General features: G+C 40.5%; 1 protein-coding gene across 1 annotated transcript; it reads left to right on the top strand.

The window, feature by feature from the left end:
• The first annotated feature begins 3,011 nt into the window (after window positions 1-3,011).
• Dppa3 (developmental pluripotency associated 3) lies at window positions 3,012-7,990 on the top strand. Its single transcript, XM_047547899.1, has 4 exons — window positions 3,012-3,048; window positions 5,503-5,750; window positions 6,133-6,177; window positions 7,473-7,990. Exons 1-4 carry the CDS (start codon window positions 3,012-3,014, stop codon window positions 7,584-7,586), a joined length of 444 nt encoding a protein of 147 aa, XP_047403855.1. The 3' UTR covers window positions 7,587-7,990.
• Window positions 7,991-9,511: the final 1,521 nt, after the last annotated feature.

Raw genomic sequence — 9,511 nt, 5'->3', positions numbered from 1 at the left:
CTTATAGGAATATTATTTTCCATAACCCTTTGTAGTTCCTGCCAGAATGCATGTACCATCAGGACAAAAAAAAAAAAATTTTTTTTGTTTTTTTGAGTGCTGGAGACTAAGAGTCTACTTCAGCTGTTTTTGCTGTCTTACCTCATAATTCTAAACTTCCCACAGTTGAATTACTGCTCTCACTTCTCCAGTGGGATTCTCAGACACTGACATAGGGAGGGTCTCAGAACAAGAGGGAGAAAAGGTGACAGTAGAATAACAGGTACAAAATCCACAATACTGTAAAGCAGTGCAGCTTTTAACTTAGCAGGATCACCTAGGAAACTGGTTAAATGCTGAAGGCTGGACATAGTCTTTCATTCAGTGGGTCTGGGTTAGAGTTTAAGAATTTGCAAATCAGCAGGGCTGGTGGCACACACCTGTGATCCCAGTGACTAGGTGGCTGAGGTAGGAGGATCCAAAATTTCAAAACCAGCTCAGCAACTTTTTTCTTAATAGTTGATTTATTCATGCATCCAAAATATGAAGACTTTATTATGAGCTAGACATAATACCAAATATATTGCTGTTTTAAAAACAAGCTACACTGAATTAAAATTAAACATTTCATTTGACATGTAAGCTTATATAATATTTATAGAAAAAAACTAGTAATAATTGTGCCAAATATAAACAGTCTCAATGATTTCCGTGAATATCTCAGTTGCGCTTAGAAAATATTTTCCTATATTTTGGGCCAGATTTAATTTTTTTCTTGCTTTTTTTATAGCTGTTACATATTGATGGAGTTTGTTGTTACATATTCATACATATACAATATAACCATATGATTGGCCAAATCACTGTTCAGCACTTCTCCTCTTCCTCCCCACCTCCCACCCCTTGTTCCTTTCCTCTACTGAGATTCCACCCCCCAATTTTATTCTTCTTTTCCTCTCTAGCTTCTAGAAAAACTTACAATCCTTGATCTTGAGTTTGACTTATTTTGCCTAACATGGTGGTCTCTAGTTCCATTCATTTTCCTGCAAATGCCATAATTTCATTTTTCTTTATCATCCTCAGAATTTAGTGAGGCTCTAAGCAACTGAGCAAGATCCTGTCTCAGAAAAAGAAAAAGAAAAAAAAAGGCAAAACAAAAAAAAGGGCTAGGGATGAGCCCAGTGGTTAAGTGCCCCTGGGTTCAATCTCCCTACTACCGAAAAAAAAAAAAAAAAAAAAAAAAAAAATTTGCAAATCAGACAAGTAACCAGGTGCTGTTGATATGGAGACCACACATTTAAAAACCATTTCAATGAAGTGTTCTGGCCCAGCTCACTAGTGACCCACCTGTAATCCCAGCAACTCAGGAGACTGAGACAGAAGGATGGCCTTTGCACTTTAGCAAGGTACTGTCTCAAAAAAAAAAAAAAAAAAAAAGTGGGGGGCTGGGAATATAGCTCAGTGGTAACGTGCCCCTGAGTTCATTCCCTAGTACCACAAATAAAGTAACTGAGCAGGAGGAAAGGCTTAAAATGGACAGGCAGGGAAGTTGGGCTCCTTAGGTCAATTTCTATTCAGCAGGGCTAAGAAACTACTGACACATGCCTGGCCTCATCAAGGTCAGGCTGACTCCTGTGAAAAACAGAAAAAACATAGTGAGACATCTGCGTCTGGTACTTGGACCCCCAAGCTAAAAAGGTGCACAGTAATTTGGACCAAAGAATACCTAACGCATTCCTTCACACTGAGGGCCTTACCCAGGATTGGGTAGGAGGTTAGCTCCCTTAATTCTCTAGATTCATCTGAAGCCCTAGACAATAGCCACTTTCTGGTATCCCTTTCTTGGGACCCCTCCCCTTTAGAAGCTTTCCTTTCTTGCTTTCATTCTATTACTCTAATAAATCTTGTTACTTTGCTCTTACCTGTGTCTGGATTTCTTTCTTCAAATTCAGAAGACGAAACCAACCCCATGCTCTGTGCTACAAATGATATGTCTGTGGCTACTCATCCAGTCAGAATGTTCTTGATCATTATAACTTCAACTTTGGTTCTTACCAAAACAAACAGGATTTTTTTATTAGCACCCCCCCCCCATTGTTTCCAGCTAAAGAGGAAATGGAGAAGGGTGCACATTGAACAAGAGAGAAAATGAGAAGTGGAGTAAGCAGGGGGCTTGGTCTCCCACCTCCTGCACTCAGTGGCTAACTTTGGTACACTTGCCAGAACTCATCCAGTTTTTCTTTTTTTTTTGTGGGCAGATAGTAGCACAGAAATGATAGTTGCTCAGAAATGTTAACTAAGTAAATTTACAGTCTATGAAATAAAGGTATAAATTAAAAATACATGCCCTAAAAGTTACATGTCAATAAATATCAAGCTAGTACGGTGTTTATAACAAATACACGTTTATTTTTCTTCTTAGTGGCAGTTGAGGTGAGATTTCCAAGATTGAAAATGAATCAGGCAAAGAAAACTTTCTCAGTTAACTGGCACTTGGAGAGAAAACTGCCAGTTTGTCTTTTAGAACTTTTAAAGCTAGTTCAGAAACCTGTACGTATCTCCTGGAGTTTGGAAACAAAACCAAACAAAAAAAGTGAGAGTTGAGGCAAATTCAGGGAGACTCAGTTAGCACTGATAGGTTTTTCCAACAGATTTGCTGTAGGATGTGATTATTTTAATGCAAACGAGATGAAGAATTATCCTATCAGTCCAAACTACGCCCACTCTCCTTAACTCACGTGAATCCTTTAATCATTGGATCATTAACATTAAAATAGCCGGAAGATTCACTTATCTGTAATTTAAAGGGAAACCAGACCTACATTTTCAGATTAGCTTGTTTCACCATCTGTTGAAGTTCAAGATTTTAGTCTCAGGGCTACAGTTTTTTTTTTTGTTTTGTTTTGTTTTGTTTGTTTTTTTTGTTTTTTTTCCTCCTAGGCAACCTCGGAATAACTTTTTGAGGGTTCAGCTCGCCTCCCAATGGACCCGTTGCAAAATTTAACCCAACCTTGGCCCAGGAGTCTTTTCCGATGTCTGAAAATGAAGAAAATTTCCCCGAAGATTCAGGTAAGTCAATGACCTTCTCGAGTGCAAGTGTTTTTGAGAAATCAAAGGGCTGCTCTCATTTCTTATGTTGTTTAAGGCTTTCCAAGAGATACCAAGTTAAATCTCAACTTGAGGAAGGTTGGGTTTGTAGCTTCCTTCAGTAAGAAAAAAATGGAGTTCAAAAAAGAACAAAAAGGGGTATGGAGGGAGAATTGTATTCATTATATTTAGGAAAACTTCCAACTTCTGCCCCTCCCTACCCCTGGTATTGGGGAGATTGAACTCAGGGTTGCTCTACAAGCTCTTCTATCGAGCGCCATCCCAGCCCTCTTTATTTGTTTGGCACTGGGCTTTGAACCCAGGGGCGCCTTACCACTGAGCTACATCCCCAGCCCTTTTTATTTTTTATTTTTTTGAGACAGGGTCTCGCTAAATTGATTAGGGCCTCCTTAAGTCGTGGATGTCGGTCTACAAGTCGCAATTCTGCCTAAGTCTCCTTAGTCTCTGGGTTTACAGGAGTGCAGCCCCGCACCTGGCCAGTCTTTATATTTAGATTTTAGGACAAGGTATTGCCAAATTGCCTAGGCTGGCTCCCAGGATGCGGTTTATTTATTTCAAAATTTTTATTTATTCTTGTACCAGGAATTGAATCCAGGGGCACTTTACCACTGAGCCACCTCCCCCCAGCATTTTTAATTTTGAGACGCAGGGGAGGTCTCGCTAATTTGTTGCGGCTGGCCTTGAACTCGTGATTCTCTAGCCTCAGCCGCTCGAGTTGCTGGGATTACAGGTTACACCAGCACGCCGGGCCTCAAGACGCCGCGAAGCCAATTCATGTCAGCAACGTATAAAAGAACAAATATAGGAAATGTACGTTTCACTTTAACCTGAACTTTTTCTCGCTAACTTTTTCAAGAGTGGCTTTCCAGCTAAATTTACCCTTTAAGAATGCTAATGACAGTCAAATGGTTCTTCAAGGAAAATTAAAAGGGCGGGTTTCTAAAACTGGTGAATGTTCTGTGTAATGTAAATCAGTAGTAGGAGGAGACCGGGAGTTGTTTTCTCAGTTTGCTTCAGGAATACAGCTAAGAGGTCCGGTCTTCCTGGGTCTCTTCCGGGGAGTCACTCCTCGTGTCAGCCCAGCGTCCTGGCCTAGGCCACTGTCGCCCATCCCCAGTATTCGTGGACTGGATGGGGTAGGGGGCTTTGTAGGTGCCCTGGAGCCAATACCACAACTGCCCGCAGGGCAATTAGGATACGAACCCCACGAGCGCGCTAAAATACTGTCGCTCTGCGCCTCGTCCTTGCGCTTCTTCTCCTGTGTTGAGTCCCGGTAGCCAGAACCGCGTGGAAAGGAAAAAAAATAATCTGTATAATGCCCCCAGTCTCTCCCTCTTCGAGAATCTGCCTTAGAGCCTGACAGATAAGTGGGCTTCTTTCTAGCCTCTATTTTTATGGTGCTGGGTATGGAACCTGGGACTTACCACATGGCTAGGCTAACGCTCAACCGCTAACCTACATATACCCAGTCCTTTGATATTATTTAGTACTTTTCACAAACGGGGGACGATGAATAGTAACTGCATTGCTGTGTGAGAGATGAGTATGTACGGGGGGATATGAATAATGTTCAGTTGGGAAGAGGAAGTCTAAGGGGTTGATATCTCAAAATACTGGCTTTAAGTAAAGAGAACTAATACCATGAAGGAGCTAGGTAACTAATTAGGTGTAACTGGTGAGGATAACAGCCATTTTGACTTTTTTTTTTTTTTCCCCTGGGTTTTGTTTTGTGGCAGGAGGATCCCAAGTTTAAGGGCAGCCTAGGCAAATTTGCAAGACCGTCTCAAGAAGTTTTAAAAATAAATAAAGGCTGGGGGTATTCAGTAGGAGAGTGCTTCTAGGTTCAATCCTAGTACCCCAACCCCCCACAAATCAGAGACCAGGGGTCTATTACAATGTGCTCCTGTGCAAAGCAATTTAGTTCTGCCTTGCGTTTTTTGGGGGGTATGGTATGGGGGAGTATTCTGGGTATTGAACTCAGGGTCACTACCACTGAGCCACTTTTTTTTTGCGGGGGGGGGGGGAGAGACATGGTCTTAAGTCGCCATGACTGGCCTTGATTTTGGTGAGTTTTTCTCCTGTCCTCAGTCTCCTGAATCACTGGGATTGCAGGTGTGCACCAACACCCTGACTCTTGACTTCCCTCTTTTTGAAAGACCAGTGACTTTGCATTGTTTCCTGTGATCTTCCACCCTGAGGAACTTCCTATACTAGTGCATTACTCTCATGCTGTAAGAGCAGAATTAGCAGGAGACTGAAGCAGGAAAATTTCAAGATTGAGCCCAACCTGGACAATTTAGGTGAGACCCTATCAAAATATAGAGCTACACACATACACAATCCAGACCTCCTTTGAGTGTGGAACAGTGACTTCTTGATGCAGATCAAACTAATGGATCTCACTTTCTCTTTCAGTGGACTCTCATCCAGTCAATTCAGAAATGCTAACAAAGCAACTTCATAACTTGACTCTGAATCCTTGTGCTAAACGCCCTTCCCCTCTGCCAGAAGGTCCACCCCAACCACAGGACAGAAGTGAGAGGATCTTACGGGAGGTCAGAAGAGGCTTTCCCTACAGGCGTCGAGGAGTCCGAACATTGTTATCTGCACGGAAAGAACGTGTGGCAAAATGGAGATATCTCCTAAGTGTAAGATTTTCCCAGGTGAGTTTGTGATACGGGTAGTAGGACTATTGGATCTTCTGGGCAGATGGCATTGCCATCCCAGGGTGACATTTTAAGATGTCAGCAGTGCTAAGGCTGGATAACTTGCATCTTTAAGGCTCCCTCACTTCTCTTATGGTGGGTGTGTAGGTGTGTAACTTTTTTTTTTTTTTTTTTTTTTTGGTATTGGGGATTGAACCCAGGAGTACTTACCCACTAAGCAACATGTCACCAATCCTTTTTATTTAGTTTTTTGAGGTAGGGACTTGCTAAGTTGCTTAGGGTCTCTACCTTGGGAGTCCCTGGGAGTATAGGTATGTGCCATCATACCTGGCTGTAATTTTTTGATAGTTTTAAATTTTTTTTTTTTCTTTTCATGAAGCTTGAAAGAGAGCAACAAAGAACCAACAATCTTAAGGGAGTTCAGGTAAATGATTTTTTTTTTTTCCTTTGCTATAGTGTGGGTGGGGTATGTGGTTTTGATTTTTTGTTTGGAGAAGAGGAGAGGGAAATTGGCTGAAAAGTTTTTGTTTTGTTTTGTTTTGGTAACAGGATTAACCCAGGAGCACATAACCACTAAGCCACATCCCCAGCGCTTTTTATTTTTTATTTTAGATAGGGTCTCACTAAGTTACTTAGGGTCTTGTTTAGTTGCTAAGACTGGCTTTGAATTTGGAGATCCTCCTGCTTCAGCCTTGCAAGCCACACACCTGGCTGGCTTGAAGGTTCTGAGTTCCCAGGAATTCTGGAGAAATCAGTCTGTTTATAGTTATTTATTTGGTGCTGAGGATTGAACCCAGTGCCTTTTTTTTTTGGTGCTGGGGATCGAACCCAGGGCCTTGTGCTTACAAGGCAAGCACTCTACCGACTGAGCTATCTCCCCAACCCCGAACCCAGTGCCTTCTCAGGGTAAGCACACACTCTTCTATTGACCAACACATCTGACCCTGTACATTTTTTTAAGGTTTTTATTTTTTAGAAGTTTTAAGTTCACTGCAAAATTGATCAATAAGTAGCGTTTCAATGTCTCCGCCTCACACATAGCTTCCCCATCTATCAACACCAGAGTGGTACATTTGTTACAATTGAACCTACAGTGACACATCACCCAGTGCATACTTGACATTAGGGTTCACTTTTTGTGTTATGTTTATAATTACAAATGCTTCACAGACGTGATCTTTGCAATAATACCATGTAGTAAGAAGAGAGACACCTAAGCACAGTGTCCAGCAGAGTGAGTTACATACAAGGATTTCAGAAAACTAAGACTGTAATAGTGTTTTTTTTTTTTTTTTTTTTTTGCTTGGTGCTGGGGATCAAACCCAGGGCCTTGTGCTTGCCTGACTGAGCTATCTCCCCAGGCTGGAATAGTTTTTTATTGACAGTTTGCATCTTCTGTCATTTTAAAATGACCCACAAGCTGGCATTCTATGGTACCCATATATTTCATTCCTCCTTTTTCTCCCCCTAAGTTTGTTTTTTTAGTACAAGGGATTGAATCTATAGGTATTCCACCACTGAGCTTTTATAGTTTTTATTTTCAGACAGGGTCTCCCTAAGTTGCTGAGGCTGGCCTAGTTCCCGAAGGTCTCCCCAGTTGCTGAAGTTTGGTTACAATTGGACAAAAGGCTGACTTTATATAAACAGTACATCTGACAGTTTGTTACACCTCTTTGGGTACAAGTATCATAGTTAATCTGATTTCATTGTTTCTTTCAGAGTGAATCACGAAGTGTACCATTCAAATGTACCTGCAGTTATTGCGTATATCATGGATGGGATCCTTCTGAGAATGCTAGAATAGGGTATGATTATGACACAGAGTCAATATAGGAAGAAGTTGTATCTTGTTCATGATGCTAATTTTAGGCAAGCTTTTCTATGCTTAGATTGCATACCAATGATTTTTGAATAGTTTATGTATGAGTTCTGTGATGTCTTTATTCTTTTCCATCTACTTCTTTTATTTGGGGGCGGGGTGTTGAGGACCTATTCATGCCTAATGCCAGTAATTTATAAGGAATCCATGCTGTTAAAATGTACATAAATGATTTCAATATGCTTTAGTTTTACTTTTCTGTTCGATCCAAAGAAGTACCAATAGGTCTCAAGTCTTTCCGTGGATTTTATAGGCCTGAAATCTGTGAAATAAACTCAGGAATTGTAAGAGATATAAAGAGAATATTGGATAGTTTGATTGGAGTGTAATAATTAGAGTAGATAATTAGGTTTTCTGATTTTCAAAAATTTGAGTTGCAATAAAAGGAAATTTTCTGCTATTTTAATTTTCAGTGACAAATAAATGTGTACATAGAGGAACTTACTGATCTATTTGAGTATTTTATAAAATTTCTTATTCTGATTTATACTTTAAAAAATTAAAAAAAATTTTTTTTCATTGTATATGGACACAATATTTTATTTATGTGGTGCCAAGGATCAACCCAGTGCCTTCCACATGGTAGGTGAGTGCTCTACCACTGAGTCACAACTCCAGCCTTTATACTTGTTTTTGCTGTACTGTGAATGAACAAATTTATTCTCGCATTTCTGGAGTGTAAAGTATCTGGTATTGTAATGTTTTGTGATACTGTTCACCTGGTAGGAACTTTGAGTAAGGTGTGGATAAAGGGCATAGGTATTTGCATGTATTCACTTCCTGAAAGAGGTATCAAAATGAAAGGAGCTAGAAGGGAAGTGGGTGTTTTGGAAAGTTGCTGATAGGTGTATAGAGGTTTCCTCCTCATGTCAAACAATTCTTCAGCTGATATCAGCTGGGAATCCTAATACAATTAATTGTTGAAACTTTCTACATGGCGATTGCCTCAGATCCCACAAATTGAGGGTTTATTCCCAGAACTCAAGAAAGCACTTGAGGATATTACAAAGGATCAAGTGAACAACTACAACTACATGGGAGAAGGGATACACCACTTTCCAGAAAACTCCATCTTTTCTTTTCTTTTCTTTTTTTTTTTTTCTTTTTTCTTTTGGTACTGGGTATTGAACTTGGGGGCACTCGACCACTGAGCCTCATCCCCAGCCCTATTTTGTATTTTATTTAGAGACAGGGTCTCACTGAGTTGCTTAGCTCCTAACTTTTGCTGAGGCTGGGTTTGAACTCCAGATCTTCCTGCCTCAGCCTCCCAAGCTACTGGGATTATAGGGTACACCACTGCACCCAGCTCCAGAAAACTCCATCTTGTTTAGCTCCCTGGAAGCTCTCAGAACTTAGTCCTTTGGGTTTTTATGGTAGTTCATTACATAGGTATAATTGATTTACATCATAGACTTTGGGTTTATCAGCCTTTCCCTCCTCCGAGGTTATGGGTAGGACGGGACTGAAAGTTTTCCGTCCTCTTATCACTGGTTTCCCCAGGCAACCAGCTTTCATTCTGAGGCTAGGAGTCACCAGTCACCAGTTACCAGTTAAACTCATAATACCAAAGATATCACTTGGGCTTCAGGCTTATCCAGTGGTGCCCACTTATCCGCTATGGCTTTAGTTACCCACATCGATGTCCATCTGAGAACATTAAATGGGAAAATTACAGAAATAAATATTAAGAAATAATATTACAGTAAATTGTTATATTTGATTAGTTACTACTAATCTTACTGGGCTTAATGTATAACTAAACTTTATACTACATATGTATAGGGATGAAAAGTATATGTAAAGTTCAATACCACCCCAGGGTTTCTGTGGGGATTTTGAAATGTATCCCCTATGAATAGGGGGAATTGCTTTGTCAAAG

This window comes from Sciurus carolinensis, chromosome 4 (assembly GCF_902686445.1).
Source record: "Sciurus carolinensis chromosome 4, mSciCar1.2, whole genome shotgun sequence".
NCBI classification, from domain to species: domain Eukaryota; kingdom Metazoa; phylum Chordata; class Mammalia; order Rodentia; family Sciuridae; genus Sciurus; species Sciurus carolinensis.
This window is presented reverse-complemented; position numbering and strand designations above follow the sequence as displayed.

Bases quoted from the DNA above. Each gene is read 5' to 3' on its own strand.
- Dppa3 (XM_047547899.1), top strand. From the start codon at position 3,012: ATGTCTGAAAATGAAGAAAATTTCCCCGAAGATTCAG. The intron at 5,751-6,132 runs GTGAGTTTGTGA...CTTTTCATGAAG, and splicing joins TAAGTGTAAGATTTTCCCAG to CTTGAAAGAGAGCAACAAAG. The intron at 6,178-7,472 runs GTAAATGATTTT...TGTTTCTTTCAG, and splicing joins ACAATCTTAAGGGAGTTCAG to AGTGAATCACGAAGTGTACC.